This window comes from Epinephelus fuscoguttatus, linkage group LG13, assembly GCF_011397635.1.
Source record: "Epinephelus fuscoguttatus linkage group LG13, E.fuscoguttatus.final_Chr_v1".
Classification (NCBI taxonomy): Eukaryota; Metazoa; Chordata; class Actinopteri; order Perciformes; family Serranidae; genus Epinephelus; species Epinephelus fuscoguttatus.
In genome coordinates, this window is record NC_064764.1 from 5,017,298 (window position 1) to 5,039,597 (window position 22,300).

A 22,300-nucleotide genomic window follows, 5' to 3' on the forward strand; every position below is an offset into this window, starting at 1 on the left:
CACATGCCCTCTGCATCCCCTGAAATCTACGCCTATGTTGACATCAGCATCTGCCACATTGAATCTGCATTGAAACTGCCAGCCTGTAGCCTATTCATTTTCTTAAATACAACTTCCCTTTGAAGTGACCAAACAACACATTTCTTTAGGAAATCTGAACGTATACAATTTAGCTTAAACACTTCTTTAGTTACTTGAATGAAATGAAATAACTGCTGTTTTAGTCTCTAAAAATTGAATTAATCATTTTATTTTATTTTTTTTATTAGCTTACTGAATAACAGTTTAAACAGCTGACAATTCAGAATAGTGGGATATAGCTCCCATGCTTAATTGTGAGTTACAAAGTAGCAAGTCTTTACAAAAGTACCGTGTAGCCTATTTAATTATAATGCAATCAGGTTATAAGCTAAGCTATTACATTGTAGGTAAATATCACCTTAGGCAAAACTATAACTGTCTTAATTTTATTGACAGGTAGCTTAGCTTTGCAAATTACAGAGGAAACACATCGGCTAATTCTGACACATTGAAAAAATTAATGCGTTTGCAATGTCCCTAACAAACAAACAACTTGGTAAGATAAAGCTGCATTGTCTTTAGTGCCTTTAGTAATGCTAGCTATATCTCACAGTCTCACAGTTATGAGCTTTTAAACCTTTATGGGTGATGTGTTAGCTAACATTCTGTCATTTCTGTACAAAATTAGTAATTTGTAACCTTATCAACAAATATCACCATCTAATCAGAGCACTTTAGCGTGTGAGAAATTGGACTCTGAAATCTTATCTGTAATATAAACTTAATTCTAAGTACTTCTATTCTGAAAACATTTTTAATATCGATATGTTTCTGTATGTCCCTCTTCTGCAATGACCTGTCCAACCAAGCTCTTTAATAAGCAACACGTATTTCTCAGATTTTCCACTTTATTTAGAAATCACAATTTCCGAGGAGACCATGAATGCATCAAAAGCCCGTTCACAGAAAGACAATCGGACGAAGAGGAGCAGTTGGGACTTCGTAAGTAACAGATTTTTGTTTACAACACGTTTTTCTATACATAAAATGCCTGTCACACTATTTCAGAAGGATAAAAAGAATTCGGCACTGAAATATAGGCTGTTGTATGTTTATTGCATCGGATAACGTTACAGTCTGCAAAGAAGCTCTAAAAAAGTTCCCCTCCTCATTTCCTCTTCTTCAGTGTTACCGTTATTACGTTACCCTGTTTGCGCTTTGATTTGTCTGGATCAGACACTGATAGAAGGAACTATAAAATTATAATCGACATTACATTAATCAAGCCACTTTAGACTCCTAAATAAACATAGGTGTTCCCCCGGAAACTGAGACGTAAATTAACGGGTCGCATTCCTCCGTAAGTGGTTGTTACGCTATCGACTAACGCCAGTAACGTTAACGTACCCCAGCTAACGATAACTATGCGTTAGATGCCTTGTGCCGACTTTACCAACTTAAGAAAGATATTATGATATGTGTCTGAGAAATTCAGCTTGTAAATCAAAAATTAAACGCATGTTAAGGGCAGTTAAGTTACTTAATTTAGAAGGGAGAAACATACAACTTAACAGTCACTATTGTAAAATAACTAAAAATAACTATTTTACGGAACGTTTTGTAAACGGCGTAGCAGTTAACATAGTAAGTTAACTAGTGTTCGACGAAGCACAGCTGTAATATTCATGAGAGGAAAGCTCTTCAGTGTCAGAGGGTCACTTTATCTTTAAAGGTGCTCGCTCATCACAACCAACACGAAAACGCGTTGGACACTGCAAACATAAAAGCAATATAGATTTGGAGTGAGCAGAACATGCATGTTTTTGTGCCATGATATTTCTTTGATAGACTTTTCCCCACAGCAGCTAGCTACTTTCTTCTGGTGTGGTGAATTGAGATGAACTGCCACTAAAATCTTCAATGAACTTATGTTGTTGCAACATGAGTTTTCAGTGACTCACGCCACCTGTTACAGTCGCTGACACTTCCAACCGTTCATCATCATTTAGCAACAGCATTCAGAAAACATGTATGGTCATGAACAAGCAGGTAAAATACACATGGAACAACCTCGAATTGAGAAATTTCAGTGAGTACCACAGACAAGTGTAAAGTCCCAAAGGGCTGTGGTGGAGGCAGGGTACATCAGTGTCTTTTTTTTTTTTTTTTAATTTAATGCCACTAATAAAAAAACAAACAAACAAAAAAAGCTTGCTTTTTGCCAGGCAACCACGCCATCAACTCCCCACCCAAGTCTTCCATCAGTCTACCATTTATCTGTTTATATCACAGTAATTGTAGTTCCTAGTTACTAAATGCACAAGCAGTCTAACGTTAGCTCTGGTTGAGGGTGAGAGGCTGTCAGCAAATAGTTTGTTGGGCACAGGGAAACAGAGATCTGTTAGGGTACATGAGACCCTAAAAAAAGAGGGTGGATCATGGGGAGTAACACCAGTCGAGCTTCGCCTCCACGATGGCAGTTTCCAGGCGTATTTTAGGATGACTTGGGCAGTTAGATAACCTGCTGTCCACCATCGGGCTGTATAGCTCTGGTATCCAGCAGCCGCTACCACCAGTTTCTCCTCCATTTTTTACCATTTGTAAACTTGTTGTCATGACCACCATGGAAGGCCACCTCTCAAATCATCCAATAGATAAATGTGAAAAAAGTGGAGATGGCGTGGGACGCTTTGTTTTTACAACTTGAGGAGTTCAGAGCGCTGCAGCAAAAATGCCTGGCGCCTGGAGCACTGAACGTGAGGTGCGTAGCAACAATACAACAGCGAGCAAGAAGCTGGATTTTCATTCAAATCAATTAAAAAAAAACTGCCTCCAGCTGCTAAAACACTTTCTGTGTGATAAGGGCCTCAGCCATGGAAAACCTGGAAAAGTCACGGAATTCCACAATCACATATTCCAGGCCTGGAAAAGTCATTGAATTAGTAAAACCCGTGAAAGTTCTGGAAAAGTCAAGGAATTTGTTGTGTGTCATGAAATGAATTGTTATTTTTTGTGGATAACCTTAAACTTCATGTAGGCCAGATGTTATGGTCAATTTATTTTCTGTAGCTGTTGAAGCAACATAGGTCTGCCCTGCGTAGCTATGCGCCGATCGATGCATGTTTTTTTTTTTTTTCCACCATCATGTACGTTTGTTCATTTTCTCTCCACATTTTGTCTCTCCCTTTGTGTATACCAGCTACCTGGAAATTTGTTTGAATAGAGTTTGGATATTATATGTTTGGATAATGCTGGACAAGTGGGGCAAGAAAAATAATGCTGTGACAGTGTGTTTTAGCATGTAAGGTCATGAATCCTAAAGTTTCCATACCTATGCTAAAAACTTTTAAACTGCATTTTTGAAATTGAGCAATTGGGCACACGGGCAGCCAAGGATTTTCAGTTGTCACTTGGAACACCAATACTCAGGGTTGCCACGGCCATGGAAAACCTGAAAAGTCAAAGAATTTCAGTCACATTTTCCAGGCCTGAAAAAGTGGGGCAAGTAGTAAAAATCATTGAAAGTTTGGGAAAAAAGAAATGGAATTTTGTTGTGAGTAATTAAATTGTTTCAGTGACCTTCTGTGGAAAACCTTCCATTTAATGTAACATAATGGCATTTATTTTCTTAAACTGTTGAAAGTAATGTAGCTCTAATGTTGATGTGTGACAAGGTTTTGTTCCATCATATACGTTTCTTTATTTTCTCCATATGTTCTGTCTCTCCCTTCATATAAGCCAGGTTGCTAATATTATGTTAGAATAGAGTTTGAATCTGACATGCTGAAAAACACTAGGCAAGTAGAGCAAGAAAAAAATATGTATTATGGGTCCTTGAAAAATCATGGAAAAGTTTTAAAGTTTTGTCCATGAAAAATGTGTGGTAACCCCATTAACTGCTCTGAAAGTAGAGCGTGGTAGTTCAAAGTTACGGAACATTCTTGTTTTTTCTTTTATTTCCAACAAAATGACCAATGAGTCAACCAAACTGTTGGTTGTCAATCTCCCAGTCTGGGAGCTCTACTACTCCGTGTTCATAACCCTGTGTAACAATTTTAACATTTGTAGTATAATACTATACGGTTCTGTTTGTGTTATATGTTTGGAATGGTCATGGAAATGTTATTATGGGTCCTTGAAAAGTCATGGAAAGTTTTTGAAATTTTGTCCATGAAAATGTGTGGGAACCCTGTGAATATTGTAATGCTGTAGCTAAACCGAAATGAAAATTCAGAAAGGGTAACATAACCTTATTTACAAAGTAATCTAGCCTCATTTCCCCAAGCATCTACCACTCAGTTATTGTGAGCAAAGTTATATCCAAGCAGCCCTGATATCTCAATGAACCAACGTGTGTCGACATGTGTCAGGTATTCAGTGCTGATAAATTCCTTCATGAATACAAGTTGAAAATACAAACTCAGTTGAAGATATGGAAACTCTTCAGTAACGTGTCAGGGAAAAAAAAAAAAAAAAAAAAAAAAGGTCCTCTACATTTGTAATGTTGCACAATCTTGTTCATCTCGTTTAGTTGATTGACAGGTTTTACATAGAAATACAGCCAGTTACTGGAACATACTACAGATACACTTAAAAAACAAAAGTAATAATTATCCCAAGACTTTAACAAATTGTTCAGTTTTTGTTGACACTTTAATCAGCTCACGTGGAAGAGCAAAACTACTTTAAATGGCTTAATGCATTCCAATGAAACAACACAAACTACATCCTCAAAAATTAATGTAATTCATTGAATTAGTACCACTGACTCCTTGTTGTAAACAGCAAAGTCGTAGTGTCTCAAAGTTTGTTTGTTTTTTGGTATGCAAGGTTTCTTTTTTCAAATATATTTATTTATTTTACTGAATTGGTAAAATTAAACCTTAATTCACCCAGATACACTTAAGATAAGATATCAAGTTAGACAAGCAAATTTAATATTAATGTCATGTCACGTCATGTTAGGGGTCGATCACACAGAAATGAGACGCTAGAGACGCAGACGCTTCAAAGACGCTTGAAACGCTGGAAGCGCTTATTCAATGCGCGCTAGACACAAAAACCCAGCAAGGAGTGCCTGTGGAGCAGGGGTGCGTGCACAACACACACACACACACACACACACACACACAACTCCTGTCATCTCCCTATGTCTCCCCTTGAATATAGTGTTTCCCTCATAGACAGTAGAGACAGTAGCTTACATGAAACTATCATGAGCTATCAAATCAAATACAACTTTGTTTATATAGCATTTTTCATGCATAAAAATGCAGCACAAAAACTGTGAACTACGAAATGTGGTCATCAGCCCTCTCACATATCCCACTGTCTGAAAGTTAACTAGCTGCTACGACGATCGTCATTGTCAATTACATTGTACTCACCAGACAAATTCATTGCGCTGCTCGCACAGCTCCATGCGTGTCTCCTCCTGTGTTTGTTCGAATACTGAGGTGTGCGTGTGTTGTATAATTCTTCAAAATCAAATATTGTCAGGATAAATTTCTCGTCTTCGGATTGCATTGTGTTGTCTGTCGCTCATAACTGCCGTAACTGCCACAATAAAACAGGAAGGAGGATTTGATTGGCTGCCTGGGCCAATGACGACAATGATGAATGGTGCTACTGGCATCTGACACTCAAAAAGTTGAAAATGTTTTAACTTTTCAGCATCTAAAAAGAAGCGTCTACAAAAACACACGTCTAAAAAGACGCCGGAAAAACGCTCGTATAAAAAGACGCTTGAACGCCAGTCAGATGCGCCGTATCTTAGGAAAACAATGGTTTTACTGGTGTCGAGCTTCTAGCGTTTCATCTCTTTGTGGTCGCCCCCTTAGTCTCTCCTCCATGACTGATGTCAATGTATATTTGATATTCTCATAGTGTATTTAATCCTTTTTTACATTATCAGTATTCATTTTATTGGGGTAATAATAAAATCGACTTACGAATAAGTGGTGTTTTCTTTTCCCTTTTTTGCTTTTTATTTGTTCTACTGGCCACATCGTTCTTCATACAAGGTGCATTCAGGTGTCTTAACAAGGCAGGGCTAGGTGTGTTAATGCCATGTCATGACCTCAGAGCTGTTTGCTCATGTGACAGTTTGATAAGATGTAGTGGAGAGGCCACAGTGTTGTCAAGGTGAAGGGAAAGGAGAACTTTGCAGCAGCTTATGGCTCATGAGTCACTGTGTAAAAGTTTAATGTGCTGTTATTGCATTGTGGAAAGTTACTGTGTTGATAACCAAACACACAGAGCAAAAATATTAAACCTTGTCTAACATGTACTGTATCTTTATAGCCTATATGTTGTCAAAGGTTGTTGAAGTAAGTCATCTGTTTTTCAGTGAATGTTTCCATTTGTTTTTTTTTTTTTCTGGCAGCTGAGTCAATCCTTGTATAAATATCACTGTGTTTCAGTTGATTGACAGAAAGCTGAATCAACCATTGTCTGGATAATCAAGGAATCATTAACAGCCTGATTTATGGTTTTGCGCTTGACACATATGAGGAGCAGTGCGACGTTTTCAGTATATGCTTTGATGAAAGGTTTTAGTCATCTCCATGGTAACCGCAGAGCCCCTGTGTTTTTTTAAGGCTTGAGTCTATTTCATTTATTTTGATCCCCCCTATGTTAATCACTTATTGAAGCTGTTTTTGAAGTATGAATAAGTCAATAAGTAATTTATTCCATTGAAATAAGTGCATGACTTGTGCATGACTTGAATGAAAAGTGACGTGTGACACCCTTTTCTGTCTAAAATACCTCATTTCTGTCAAGCAACACACTTAAAAAGTTTTGTGTGCCCATGTATAAATTAGAGTTAATAATTTATAACAAAGTAGTAAACTGAATATCTTTGAATTTTAGACTGTTGGTTGGAGAGAACAAGATATTTGATGAAATCACCAGCATTTTTCACTATTTGGTTCTATAGTCACATTTTATAGATCAAAAAATACAGCTTGCAGATTAAAAAATGATGAAAATCAATAATAAAAAATCAAGCATATGGCCTTACGCGCCCCATCAGTGCAATGGAGCAAATAACACATCTAAAGTCTTGAATTTCTGGGGGTTTTCCAAGAAGTAAACTATCCTCCACAAGATTGAATGAAATTAAAACCAAAAATGTGGGATTTTTTTGTGTAATCTAGTTTGTCATTAATTCCAACTACAAAAAAGTGACAGTGTAAGTCGTGCTGCACAACTAGTGATAAAATGTAACTTTTACATGTAACAATTGTGTCCAAAGCACCAAAGTTATGTCATTGTTTTAATAATTCTAGAATGTCCACTGTGCGTGACATAAGTGTCAATGTTGATCATAGTGATGGCAAAATGTGTTGTAATATAAGTTGTCAAATGACCAAGTTATCAAATAAAACCAAAAAAAGACTATGGCTGTAGTTAGAGGGAGCCAACTGCACAATAACATTGTCCCCAGAGCCATGCTTCACAGTGTGTTTCCCTCCAGACACCAGAGCCTATAGCAGCAGTCAGGTGCTCTGTGAGTCACAGTCCCAGCCCAGGAGCCAAGCTCACTACAACCATAACAACTAACAGTGTACTGCTAACACACAATGGCTTGTCATACCGTATGCCAGCCTTGTCGCTGTAGGAGGCTACATTAGCTGGAGAGAGGGTATCTGGTGTCATCAGCTGAGGAAGGATAATAGAGCATCCATTTTCTTCCAGTACTTAATCTCAGAGCCACAATGTCATAAGGTACATGACTGTCATTTTCTTGTCACCATAAAGGTTTATAGGGTGGTGAAGGAGGGTTTTCCACCGGAAGTAGTTTGGTGGTATACAGTACATGGTGGGTTTCAGCTACAGTATGTAGGAGCAGACACAGAGGCAGAAGGCTGTAGGTCTGTGCTCTTATTTAAAGCAGAGATGGACTGATGTTAAAGTAGGAACTGCAGCTCAGTGTAGACCATATTCAGTCCACATGGTGATTATCAAAGTAGCTTCAGCCTGCTTTCCTGTACTGCTTGTGTGTTTCTGGTTGTGCTGTTTGTATTTTTGATAGAACTGCTGGACACTACATTACTACACTGAGCTGAATCAGGCAGATCCAGTTTTATGTCATCTCATCAGTTTAGGTAACAGTCACCTCAAGTGAAGTGTTAAATGCTATGTATGTATTTATCCTTGTATTTTCCCTTTTTTCCACTTTTGGAATGTGCAGTGTCTCCTGCAGTGTTGTTCTTGTTAATGCGACAGCATCTGCCATGTCTACTGTAATATGGCTTGGTATGGGTACTCAATATCTCTAAGGTATCAGCCAAAATGACCCAGTATCAAGTCGCACTGAAACCTCTCTGGTCAAAGGATACAACTGTCCTTCGATTTACAGTAATGTGACAATGTGCGATTGGCCCACTGCTGCAGCAGCTACAACCCATACAGTCTGTGGTGTGGTGAAGTGTGGTGTGGGTGTCATTTTTCTTAAAAAATTGGATGCCAAAAAAAAAAAAGGCTTGCTGCATCATCTATCCCATCACCTCCTTACCCTAACCTTCCCGTGTAATCAATCAACCATTTATTTTCTTTTTAGATGTAGTAATTAGTAGTTAGTGGCTAGTTACTAAAATGTTCAGGCAAAGGGTACTTGCTGTAGCTCTGTCCAGGAGCTTCACCTCCATGGTGGCCATTTCAAGTACTGCACTTATGTGCTACCACACCTGCTTTTTCTATTGAGATCGTGGTAACCGCAGTTTGTAAAGTCGTATAGCTCTGGGTATGCAGCAGCTGCTAGCACCAGTTTCTCCTCCATTGGCTCGTCTCTCAAATAATCCGACTGGACAGTGGGGAAAAAGTGGAGATGATGTGGGGGCTTTTCCACTCTTGTTGAGTTGAAGATTTTTCAGCTCAAGACATTCAGAGTGCTCCGGCAAACATCAGGGCCTCTGGAAATATTACATCGATATATTTCTTCTAGTCTCAGATCACTATATAATTGTAGCTGTTTTGTTGTTTGCCTTTACCCACTTAGTCATGACATCCATATTACTGATGATTATCTATCAAAAATCTCAAATCTTGTGTATATATTTTGTAAAAACACCAAAAGTCAACCCTATGGTATCAGCACAATATTGATATTAAGGTATTTTGGTAGTGTCTGGTGTCAAATAATGTGTCTTTAAACAGTCAGACAAGGTCAGTGTTACTCCACTCTTGTCTGCAGCCTCACTTGGGGGTGGACTAGCTGCTGAGTCCTCAGATTATTTTAGGTTTGTGAGGCAGCTGCTTTTTACAAAGTCAAACTCTGTTGATCATTTAGCCGTCTGTGGTGTAGAACCCTAACATACTTCCACACTCTGCCTCTCAGACGCTTCAGTGTTGTAATTATCTGACCAGCACAGCTTTGCTCGTTAGCCTTCTTCTTCATTTTTACTGATCACCTGAGTTTGCTGATAGGTCAATAGGGCACACAGTAGGTCAAGCTGATCATGAATTTTAAGAGCTTCCATTTGGACCACAAGGAATACTTCTTCAAGCACTCTGTTGAGCTTAGAGACTAAACATTTTGTTTCAGACAAAAATGTGACAATCCTGAAGCAAAATTTGAGTATTTCCCCTAGTCCTGTAAGACTTAAACCACTGCATGATGAAAGTATTAAAAAAACCTTGGTTGTGAAAGGGCTATGGATACATTTCATATGATATTTAATCTGAACACATACATGTTGCTTCTTTTAGAAGATGTCCAGTGAGAGCAGACTATGCCTGCCATGAGTCAAAGTAGTCCTTGCCTGTGGACTCAGCTCCCTCAGAGCAGTCAGTCCCCATGTGACCGCTACAAGCACGCCTGCTGCAGCTATGATGGAAATGTCTACATCCTGGGAGGAAGGGACAATGGCTGTCTGAGGGACTTCTGGAAGTATAGCGTGGGTAAGGGCTTGATACACAACTATTGTTGAGTTTACTTTAGTGCTAATAAGTAGGATTTTTACCACTGCATGAAAGAAATGATTTGTTGAAATCAATGTGACAACGTGAAGGTCGTATTCGCATTATTATTAAAGTATTTCATATGATGCATGATATACTACAGAGATAACTGCCCTGTATGATATGCTTTTCTAAAAGCCAGAAAAGACAACAAAAGAAAGGGGAGCTGTGTTGCATGATTCCGGCTGAGTGTATAATTGTGTGTAATACTTTAGTTTGTAATGAGTGGACAGAGTTGAACTGCACCAGTGAAGCTGCACCAGAAGAACTAGAAGAACATTCTATGGTGGCTCATGAGGTACACACTCATCAAGATGAGTTGATGAAAAATTTCTTTTGAAATGGTATAAAAAAAAGTTGCATGTTGCTTCTGTCTCTGCTAATATCACACTGCTTGGTGTGTCAGTCTGTCAAGAATCTAACTGCTCTGATCTTTCCAGGGCTTCCTCTACGTGTTTGGAGGCATGCTGGATTCTGCATACACAAAGTGGAGACATCCCCTCTGGATATTTGACATTGGTGAGTTTTACTGTAGAGGTGCATGCATGATACAACTTGCATTGACTATTGCCTGCAAATGTTAAGGCTTGAGAGACAAACTTGTTGTTGCATGTCAGTTCCAGTTCCACGTCTCCAAGGCCCAGGGAAAACAGTCAGTACTATAGATAAACTAGTGTATCCCCAGTATGCATTTAATAATCAGAAGTGTTGCTGCTATATAAAAATCCCCCTGGATAAGCAGCCAGAGTCAGGGACAAGCAAGGATTAAATAAAGATTAGATCAATTGAACACCCACAGACAATGGCGCTCCGATCAATCATCCACCAATTATAAATGGCAGATATTCATTTGAAATAGTTTTAGAGCTGATCCGAAGAGCTGATCAGATAATACAAAACAATATACACTGTTAAAAAGCTTCACTCGTCTGACAGTTCTTACAAACTGTAACTCATACTGAACGTTCACTGTTATATTCATAGTTTACCGATAACCTTACTTCCAGCTCACCTGCCTGTCCCGAGTGCAGACACACTGGATGTGTCTGAAATCATTCACTCACTTACTACTTCCCACTCACTATATAGGGAGTTCTATGTAGAGGACCTTTGTTGTGTTGAAGTTTGTTTTACCAGTCAGTCATGTAACTACTTGTGAATTTAATGTATAACGTTATGCATTACGCCTTTACGGCACAAATCAGAGCTAGAAGCGACCTAGCTTGCGACCATAGCTAGCATTATTTGCTCTACTCTGTACAGTAACTTTTAAGCACTAAAGAAGATCAGTTGCCGATTTATTTTTATGTCCTGGGGAACCAGACTACTCATTAAATTGACAGTTTATTACATGGCAAAGAAACTGGTAAAACAAACTTAAACATGTACATGTACAAACATGTTCAGCAGGTTGTAATTGAGTTGCTCTCTCTAAGTCTGTCCCATACAGTCCATCCGTCCCTTTGGCACAATGCATGATGGGATATATTGCTTGACCATTGGTTGTACAGTACTTTTCACGGTGCATTGTTGGATACTTTGAGTCCACTAAGGTTATAATAATTCCCACTATATGTTCAGACAGCATTAAATAAGGGCAAACTTACTATATGTTAGACTACATAGTGAGTAGTGAGTGATTTCGGACACAGTCACCATCTTTCTCTCTTCACTTGCCACACACACACCACACTGAATGCCACTGCAGGTGCTGGGGCACACTGTGGTTTTTTTTTTTTACATTTAGCTTGATTTTGTCCTGTATTTTGCCCACACAACATGACATCTTTATGTACACCAGCTCTTCCTCTTCTGCATTTTTTTCAGGATTTATGTCAGGGTTAATTTTTTCTGTGACTGGAAACACAGGGTTGATTAGGGGAGGCCGTATATGTGTGTGTGTGTGTGTGTGTGTGTGTGTGTGTGTGTGTGTGTGTGTGTGGTAGACTGTAGATAAAGGTTTGTCTTTAAAACAATCTTGCTTACCGCCACATTTATACATTTCTAATCACCTGTACTTACTGCCTGTCCAGCTCAGCATTTATAGCAAGATATTTTAGCCATATTTCAATTTTGGTGCAGAACAGTGCCACCGGAGGGCAGTACCAATATATGGTAGATAATGATTCAATATTATGGTTACAAAATCATGGACCTTGTATATGTAGCAGTTGTGTACAGCAGTTTAAATGGGAATGCTCACATCTGTGAGTTCATAGTGTAGTCATCTATTGTTCTGTATATTGAAGGGACAGAGGTACGTCAAAGATTTTTTTTTTCACACCAAGTATGATTTTAAATAAAGTAATGCAAACCATTTGTTCCTTTAGTAACTTAGGACATTAAGGTTACCTTCCTTCATCTCAGTCAGCTGTCTGTATGAGATTAACTTACCATCAATTTTTGGTATGTTATTTAGCTTCTTTTTTTACTTAAACTCTGCTTTATTTTCATTTTCCTTTGTTGTGTGTCTTTCAGCAAAGCAGAAATGGGTGCACTGGCAGGGAAAGATGAGCTCCCCTCAGGTACATAGCATCTTTCATAACATGATGATCTGAAGAAGTAACAGATAATATGAGACCACTCTGGTCTCCTCTTGCCAAGTGTCCTCGTCAGTGTTCTTACTGACAGCAACTGTAAAGAATTAGACTCTGTTTAAATTGATAATACACAACAGTTAATAATAATGACATGTTTGAGCTTGTAGTCATAAGACTCTACAACACATTACAGAATGTACTGCACTGAATTTAAGGGTTAACAAAAGAAACGCTTGCTATCAGGTGCAGTAAGTCTTACTGAGTGTTAGCCTGTATTACATTTTAGCAGCACTTTTTTTATGAGTAGCAGAGCAACTGCCTTGTTGTCATCAGAAATGACAAGTAAAACTCAAATCAGAAAAAAAGGCATCACAGCACTGTACAAAAATCAAGCACTCATTTCACCAAATAATACTTTCATTTTTATCTTCACAAACTTAGGAGAGATGTTTGTTTGACAAAGACCTTAAATATTCTCAGTACATGATGTAAAATATCAGTGATGTATATTTTTACAAAGATATAAACCCTTCAGGGCAAGTTTGTTCAGATTAAAATAGATTTTTCACAGTGATAGATGCTGCATTTATGAACATGCACTTAAGTCATATCATTTGACTGAAAGAGAAACTTGAGCTCTGAGGACGTCCAAAGTTTCTGAAAAGGAGAATTTTGGAGGCAATTCTAGTGGGTTGTCTTGAACACAGCATGATCTGATTAGGTGTATGCTGACAGCCTCCAAATTAAGACTCTCGTCCCACCTGGAACCTTGAAAGCTCCTTGGAACCTACACAAGAGAAATAGAGATTTATTAAAAGAATACAATATGAAAATCAACAGCGATGGTGTTTTAAGTTGCTAGGGATTATAGACACCTTTGGTTTGCAAGTAAATATCCTGCCTGTGTTTATATGTTTAGACCCAAATGCCAACCAACAGAAAAGGACACAGTGCTGTGGTGGTTGGCTCTGCCATGTTGGTGTATGGGGGTTTCATAGACATGAAAGGATCCTCACAGGACTTTTGGAGTTTGGATTTTGGTGAGATAAATTTGTTTTTATTCCCATATAAAAAAAAGCACACATTATATTGTTATTATATGCATTTATTGTATTATTCATGTTATTAGCCATCTGAGCAGCGTAATGTTAACTTCAGAATAAAATTCGCCTTTGACAAAGCAGCATCATTTGTACAAATCATGAGTGGGTATTATGTAACATCATTTCTGCGAAAACTGCCCAGCAGTTGTCAGCACACAGCAGGTGAGAGATACAGAAGGCTGGATGTTTATTATTATCATGATAGTTACGTGTTGCAACTAACGTTTTTATTGCCTGTGAACACACAGTGTGAGCTCCACCATGTGCATTAATTGTAGATACTTGTGTGTTTTAATATGCATGACAGATACTATGGCTTGGACCCTGCTAAATGGTTCTCAGCAGGGCTCATCGGGCCCAGGTCCGAGACACAGTCACTCAGCCATTGCCAACCACAGCTGCATGTACCTGTTTGGAGGCTTGAAAGGTTTGCGGGAGCAGAGAGACTTCTGGAAGTGGAATTCCATCAGCCACATGTGGAGCTCTCTCAGAAACAAGTGAGAAGTGCCTTCATCTGTCAGCTTGTCCTTTTGTCTTCAGATGTTATCTTGTGTCCACAACTAAATACAGTATTAATATTGCAAAAGAAACCTAAAATGCTGGCTAGATCATGGTCCAAGATTATTCCTCGACCTTTACCGTGTTGAATATAATGGAAAAACCCCACCTTGCTCTATCACATGACAAAGTCAAAGTCCTTTGTTTACAGGAAGTTAGGAGCTATAACATTCCTCTTTCAGTCTGATAATGTGAATGCTTAAAGAGGACAGACAGACCACCATGCTCATCTATCACATATAAACTTTTGAGTCCTGTCAGTCTGAAGAGTGAACAGTCCTGACAGGACTTTAAAGTTATATCTAATCTAAGATGCAGAGTACTAAGGAGCAGTGTGAAGGGTAGGGTGTGAACAGCTGCAGCATCCTAACATATGTCACTGTGGGTCAGCACATTATAACTTGTCAGTGTTGATGCATCAGATCCAGGGTTGGAAATTAACTTTTTGTCCACCTGCCACTGTGGCTGGTGGAATCCAGCCTACTAACCAATTACCATGTTTTTTTTTGGCTTTTGTCAAATTTTATTCCGGTGTATATACAAGATTGGCTCCGCCTGCCAGAACGGCTTGGGGGCCTGCGACTGCCTGTGACGTCACACATCTGCCTCACTACGGCAAATCCAACCGGACAAAATACATTGCGCCCAATTTGCACGATAGATAGATAGATAGTAGCCCCTTTTACACTGCCAGATTTTCAGCGAATGTTGGGCCCTTTTGCCAGCAAGCTGCGAGCGTTTAGACACACACAGCTGGATTGGCGAGTTGATCCGAGGTGCCCAATTTACTGCCTCGTAGGGTAGTCATATTGGTGGAACCTTTTTGGTTTAAACAGAACAAGGCAGCCTGGGATAAACAGGAAACAGCTGATATCAGGAATGAGCAGCTAGTAGCAAGAGGGAAACCCAAACCTGACAGACGCTGTAAAGATGAACAACTTAGGCGAGAATCGCCGAAGGACTGACTAGCCGCGGCTTCCCTCCCATATCACTGTTGACGTCACACGCTGAGCTACACGTTTTGTTACTTGATCATGCCCTTGCTCATTGTGTGACGTCACAGGCAGTCGTAGGACCCCAAGCCATTCTGGCAGGCCGAACCGATCTTGTACCTACACCGGCATTGTCTCCTTTCTATGTGATGCTGCTGATGTGCATTGCACCTTCACATAATAGTTTGTAATGCTTTCCTGTAACTACATTATTTTTATGCCTCTACACCGGTGATAGCCATGGCCCGAGGCATTATGTTTTCAGGTTGTCCGTCCCTTTGCCTGTCTGTCTGCTTGTCCCATTCTTGTGAAAGTGATATCCTAAGAACACCATGAAGGGACTTCTTCAAATTTAGCATATTTAACTGAGTAGATTTTGGTGGTCATAGGTCAAAGGTCAAGGTCACTGTTACCTCTTGTCTCTCATTCTTGTGAATGCAATACCTCAAGAAGGCCTAGAGGGAGTTTCCTCAAAGGTGGTGTCCACTTGGATTCAAGAATGAACTAATTATAATTTGGTGGTCAAAGGTCAAGGTCACAGTGACCTTGCAAAATACATTTTTGGCCATAACTCAAAAATGTATACAGAAATTATGACAAAATATCACAAAAATGTCTAACAGGATAAAATGATGAAGTGATGACATTTTATATCCAAAAGGTCAAAGGTCAGCTTCATTGTGACATCATAATGTTCTGCAAAAACTCTTTTCTGGCCATCACTCAAGATCATACCTGAAGAACAGAAGGGGAGACATTTGGTCAAATACTGAATTGGTCACACTAATCTTGAAACTATGCTGACTGTATAGATCCTTGGGTTGAAGACGTTTATGAAGCATCCATGTTGTCACACACATGGATGTAGACTGCAGTTGCAACTTGACTGGTCCATAGAGGCATAAAACTGCATGGCATAAATTCTAGTTATCCCATAAACATTTACACTGGTATCATCATAAATAATATGGCAAGTCACTAAAGTTAATTTGATTTATGCTCAGAATCAACTGTCCATGCCAGCTAATTTCACAAGCAGTTTGTTGAAGTGTTTGATCAGGCCACGCCAACATCTAACTGCTGGCAGAAGAACTTGATCCTGTTAGGATAATAATGAGAATGTCTCAACACCTGCTGAACAGCCAAGGATCAGTTTTCAACTGGCTGTGCCACTCTTCATAGGTTGACATGAAGAGACTGCATAGTAGAGGAAATGCTTATTGTGATACGGTATGTGTATAGTAGAAAATAAAGCAGAACCAAGGTATTTAGTAATGGGATTCACTTCCTTGTCTTTCCAATTAAGAAAGAATAATGACAGTAGTTTATAATAAGGATGCAAATTATATACTTAAGTAAAACTTAATTGATGTATTACAAATTCCTGTTGCTCCCTATTAGCAAGTGATCAAGTCACATTAATTAAGGAATGCCAATTCACTGTAACTTATACATTAATTAATATGTGACTAATATAACTGGATTCCAGTTACATAAAAGTTCATTTCAGACCCATGCATTTGCTCCATCTCCCTGAAAGCAGAACAGTAGCTGTTCTCATAAAAATGTGAAGCTGTTTTTCACAGCATTCGCTGTATGTGTTTAGTACAATTTGAGGATTTCCACCCCATAACTGTCACAGCTGGAGGTTGCATACACAAAAAGACCTATGCACACAATAGACATTGTTTCGTGTGTTCCTTTCTGCTAAAACCACCTGTGGTTGTTTTCCTCAGGTCCGGCCCATCCAGACTGGTGGGCCACTCAGCTGTGGCCTACAAGGACAGTATGCTTCTTTTTGGGGGAGGTGAGAGCCAGAATTCTCCAAAGAACTGTCTGTGGAGGTACAACTTCACCACTCAGACCTGGGTGCAGGTCGCCACACTCCCAGGCTCAAACCCCCCAGACAAGATTTACCACTGCTGCGCCGGGCTGGGCCCCAGCTACAACTCCAACACCAGCAGCCCCTGCTCCAGTTCAGGACTCGAACCCAGGCTGCTGGATGGTAAACTAAGGCCCTTCAAGAACAAGTGCTTCCCTGCCCCGCTCATGTTTCTGGGATCAGAGGGAGCTATAGAGCTGGAGACGTTCAGCCCGGACAAATGCTACGGGAGCAAAACACTCAAACAGTCTTCAGAACTGGACAACAGCACAGAGGGCTTGATGGGGAAAGATGCAAGGCGGATCGGAAACTGTCTGACCTTTGAAAACAAGGCTTTCAAGAAACAGTGGAGCTGCACAGAAGAGGACCTTCTAGATGAGGAGGATGAAGATGTAGCCCAGCATCTGCCTGATCTGCTGCTGTTACTAGGGGGGAGACCTTTCACCACACACAGTCCTATCTCCATATGGCAGATGACTCTGACTGACTCCTAACAGCCTGTGGAGAACACATTTTGTAAACCTTTTTTTCTGTGTGAGAAATGTGAACAAAAACAGTGTTATATTATCATTTGACCTTTATGAAATCGTATATGTTTAAAGGGATGACTGAGGTTCTGTGAATAAGAAAATAACTTACATGTTTTTATTATGCTGTTACTTTTTTAGTTTTAATGTTGTGTATGAATTTATATTATTTTCCTTTTTTCAGCACTCAAATATATTACAGGAAAATGACATTAGGGAAACTCTAAAATTATAACAGGTAAATGTATCTAATCAATACTGTAACTGTGAAAATGATGGAGCATGCACATGAACAAAATCAGGAATACCAATTCAAACTCCAGACCTCCCTACAACACACTATAATCCCTTATATTAACTGTCCTGCTGTGACAGTTTGGTCTGAGTTTGTACTACAGTATCAGTCTGTGACATAATTCAGCCCCACAGGCTGTGCACGACACATTGCACAGTTGCCTTCACTTACTGCCGACATGGAGCTGATAGTAATGCCTGTCATACAGTCTGAATAACACACGATGGCGCCAGAGCTCAATGTTGTATTGATGCCTGCGCTATAACTGAAGGAATAAGTCTCAGATATCAGTGGTTCCCAACCTTTTCTCTGAAGAAACTCCTCTTTTTTTTCACTGAATAAACTGATGATTCCTGAATATTATTTTATGGATATTTCATATTATATTTAATGCATGGCAATAACAGTACAGAACAACTGGTAAACTGCAAAGTGAACGCAACAACTGCAGGAAGTTTGTGTAAAACAAGTGATTTGGATACATTTTGAGCAGATTATTCCCTGTGAATATTGCATCAGAGTTGAGTTTTCCTGATATTCTTAGGAGTTTTTTTGGTATGATTCTCTGTCTGTATCATGTTTTTTTTTTTTTTTAAATAATCATACACACAAATTCATACAAATTCAGTGTTTTTATGTCTCTGGCTTGTGATAGCCGTGGCCAGAGGCATTATGTTTTTGGGTTGTCCATCAGTCCATCCGTCCCATCCTTGTGAACACAATATCTCAAGAATGCCTCAGGGGAATTTCTTCTAATTTAGCACAAATATCCACTTGGACTAACAATGAACTCCTTATTGGTGGTCAAGGGTGGTCAAAGGTCAAGGTCGCTGTGACCTTGCATCCACCGCATTCTTGTGAACGCAATATCTCAAGATCACCTTGAGGGAATTTCTTCAAATTTGGCACATTCACTTGGACTCTACAGTGAACTGATTGGATTTTGGTGGTCAAAGGTCAAGGTCAGTGTGACCTTGCAAAGTGTCTCCTTCTTGTAAATATGATAACTCAGGAAAACTCTAAGGGAATTTCATTAAATATGACACAAACGTCCACCTGGACTGAAGAATAAACTGATAAGAATTTTGTGGTTGAAGGTCAAAGGTCAAGGTCACTGTGACCTCACAAAATGTGTTTTTGGCCATAACTTAAGAATTCATATGCTAATTATTAATATCTAATAGCATAAAATGATAAAGCAAGGACATTTTACATCCTAAAGGTCAAAGACATTTCACAGACATGGATGTGAACTGCAAGAGAAACTCTACTGGTGAGCAGTCATACAACCACGGGGCAGTAATTCTAGTCTTCTTCCTGATGTTTTTCCATTGCTCTCTTAGCTCTTTTGTTGTTAGGCTGTTAAGCAGCTCTACCCTTATCTTGTGAGATTTTTTAAAACTTTATATCTTGAAAAATAATCTAAACTTTAAAATAATTTCATGTAATTTTCTCTACAGAGATGAATGAAATACAGAGATATAGGCCCACTAAATAATTTAAAAGAAAACAAATTCTTGCACCCCTTAAAATCAAAAAGGCCCCGTAACCCTCTGTCAGATTTTGGTGACCCCCAGGTTGGAACCCAATGGTCTAATAATAAATAGTCAATTTACAGATAATCTCTGGTTTTTCTATGTGCTTCTGAATAGAAATCAGATTTCTTTAAACTGGGAGTGTCTGCTGACACACTTGTGATTTCATTTCAAGTTTTTATTTTTTCATGAAAAATTATAAATTCTTTCATGTTGGGGAGAGCAGAGTGTCCTTATTTACTCTCATTTCCCACCTCCTCTTCTTTTCTGCTGCTGCTCCAAATTCTTTTTCCTCATTTTTCCCCTCTTGTGTTCAGCCATTACTGCACATAGAATATAACCAGACAGGGTGCGTATCGTAGTGCACTGAGCATGCTTGACATGTAGTAGTGTACACAACACAACATGAGCAGTGAAGAAGCAAATAGGATGCTCTAGATGTGTTGACAACAACAGAATGTTTTTTACATAGACAGTCTTATTCTTGAAATATAAATGGGTACAACAATGTAACTGGTATATGGTATCTTCAAAATGATCTTTAAAATGAAAACATAGTATCAATATTTTGGTATTGATCCACCCACCTTTACGCAGCAGGGCCCAGTCCCCACTCCATGCTGGGTCCATACAGACACTGCTGTTCCAAAGAGTAAGAACTTTGGTATGAACCAGTGTGCTAAGTGCTACAGGCAGGGTATTGAAGTGAGAAAGTATTGAAAGACAGACTAACAGGTTGACAATTGACAATATAAATAAATAACATTTGTGTCAACTTTATCATTTAAGGTTATTACAGTAAAAATGTATTATTCCATACTTTCTGACATCATTTTATGTCTATTGTTTATTAAAGTAATACAGTGGCATGCAAAAGCTTGGGCACCCCTGGTCAGTTTATAATGTAATGAAGAAATGGCAGTTAACAGGAACTGTGAATGTCAAGTTGAAAACTTTCCTAGAGAGCTGCTCGTACGATTGCTAGAAAGGCAACTCAAAACCCCTGTTTGACTGCAAAAGACCTGCAGGAACATTTATCAGACTCTGGAGGGGTGGTGCACTGTACTACTGTCTAGTCATACCAATATGACCTTCATGGAAGAGTCATCAGGAGAAAACCTTTCCTGTGTCCTGATGGAATTAAAATAGAACTTTTTGGACGCAATACATGAAGGTATGTTTGGAGAAAAAAGGGTGCAGAATACCTGTCTAACAATTGATTATGGATGTGGATAGATCATGCTTTGGGCTTGTGTCACAGCCAGTGGCACAGGGAACATTTCACAGGTAGAGGGAAGACTGGATTCAGTGAAATTCCAGCAAATTCTGGAACCAAACATCCCACCACCTGTAAAAGAAAAAAAAGCTGAAGATGAAGAGAAGATGGCTTCTACAACAGAACAGTGATCCTAATCACACCTCAAATTCAATGATGGACTAGTTCAAGAAGTGCAAGCTGAAGGTTTCGCCATGGCCCTCACAGTCCCCTGACCTAAACATCATTGAAGATCTGTGGATAGACCTCAAAAGAGCAGTGCATGCAAGACAGCCCAAGAATCTCACAGAGCTAGAAGCCTTTTGCAGGAAGAATGGGGGAAAATCCCCCAAACATGAACTGACAGATTCTTCGCTTGTTACAAAAAGCATTTAGAAGTTGTGATACTTGACAAAGGGGATGTTACTAAGTACTGACCATGCCAGGTGCCCAAACTTTTGCCTCAGGCCCTTTTCCTTTTTTGTTATTTTGAAACTTTAAAAGAATGAAAAAATAAAAGTAATCTTTCTTAAAATATTGAAGATATTTATCATCTTTAACTTAATGCCTTTTGGAAATCAGTTCATCTTCTGCTTTCCTCTTCACAGCGACCGAAATTTTGACCATGAGTGCCAAAACTTTTGCATGTCACTGTATCTACACTGAATGTAATATTCAAACCCAGGATTTATTTATTGCTGAAATGTTTCACCAAATATTCTAGATATCTTTTGCATACCCAAATACAGACTTGTCTGTACCCAAATACAGAAGGGCATATTTGAAATATTTGGAAACGCTGTTATCTCTGCTAGAATTTAAAATAAACTGCTGTGGGTTTAAACAATGTTTTTGCTGCACAGCACAAAGTTTGCCAGACTTCTGCTTGTTAAGGGGAAAAGGTCCCCTCACATATTTGCAGTTTGTGACTATAATTCCACTGGGGGAAAATACTAAGTCATAAATAACTGAGTCATTTCTAAATAAACTCTAACCCCATGCGCTCATGGCTAAACATTGTTTTTATTTGACTTTTATTTTCCATCTGATGACAATAGGTCATGTAAATCTAATCTAAGAGTCCATGTACTCTGTGAGTGGACCTGTAGGAAAGTGAACTAATCAGCTCTTATGCAGCAGGCCAGGCTGCTCTAATCCATCGCTGCTGCTGCTGCTGCTGCACCTCATTTCGTTTGGCCTATTGACCTACATTACTGCTCCCACTCATGACACAAACCTGCTCCTGCAAACTACTCCTACCAGGACTTAGACAACATATGATGTGACTGTGGTACATGATGTTCACATTATGTATGTGTGACCTTATCATGTGGTAATCAGAGGTCAGTGATTCCCAACCTTTTTCCAGTCCTTAAAATATCTTCTTATGGCCTCTTGTCTTGTGAGGTTATGGATCGAGTGTTATATGATTTGCAACCAATTCAATTCACAAGTGATTTTCCTTCTCACATAATTTGATTTGAGGGCTTTTAATAGACTGGTACTGTAACTGTTCCTGCATTACATTTGTAAGTATTCTCAAGTGCTATTGCTATATTATCACAATGACCTCTGTATCTATTATGCTGGCTCGTAATGCTATATTATTACATAACATACATGTAC

At 39.1% G+C, this 22,300-nt stretch overlaps 1 protein-coding gene across 2 annotated transcripts; it reads left to right on the forward strand.

Annotated features, from left to right (window-relative positions):
* Window positions 1–959: 959 nt before the first annotated feature.
* si:dkey-3d4.3 (host cell factor 2) lies at window positions 960–17,700 on the forward strand. 2 transcript variants are annotated; one of them, XM_049594864.1, is made up of 8 exons: window positions 960–1,023; window positions 9,736–9,927; window positions 10,203–10,285; window positions 10,428–10,506; window positions 12,466–12,512; window positions 13,447–13,567; window positions 13,938–14,127; window positions 16,917–17,700. In XM_049594864.1, exons 2-8 carry the CDS (start codon window positions 9,759–9,761, stop codon window positions 17,554–17,556), a joined length of 1,329 nt encoding a protein of 442 aa, XP_049450821.1. In that variant the 5' UTR covers window positions 960–1,023; window positions 9,736–9,758; the 3' UTR covers window positions 17,557–17,700. The 2 variants fall into 2 exon arrangements, with proteins under 2 accessions (XP_049450821.1, XP_049450822.1); XM_049594865.1 differs by having other exon boundaries at window positions 980–1,023; window positions 9,739–9,927.
* The last annotated feature ends 4,600 nt before the right edge of the window (window positions 17,701–22,300 follow it).

What these genes read in the sequence shown, in the direction of transcription:
- si:dkey-3d4.3 (XM_049594864.1), top strand. Translation starts at nt 9,759, where the DNA reads ATGCCTGCCATGAGTCAAAGTAGTCCTTGCCTGTGGACTCAGCTCCCT. An exon ending in CTTCTGGAAGTATAGCGTGG is followed by an intron (nt 9,928 to 10,202) that starts GTAAGGGCTTGA and finishes GTAATACTTTAG; the next exon opens with TTTGTAATGAGTGGACAGAG. An exon ending in TGGAGCTCTCTCAGAAACAA is followed by an intron (nt 14,128 to 16,916) that starts GTGAGAAGTGCC and finishes TGTTTTCCTCAG; the next exon opens with GTCCGGCCCATCCAGACTGG.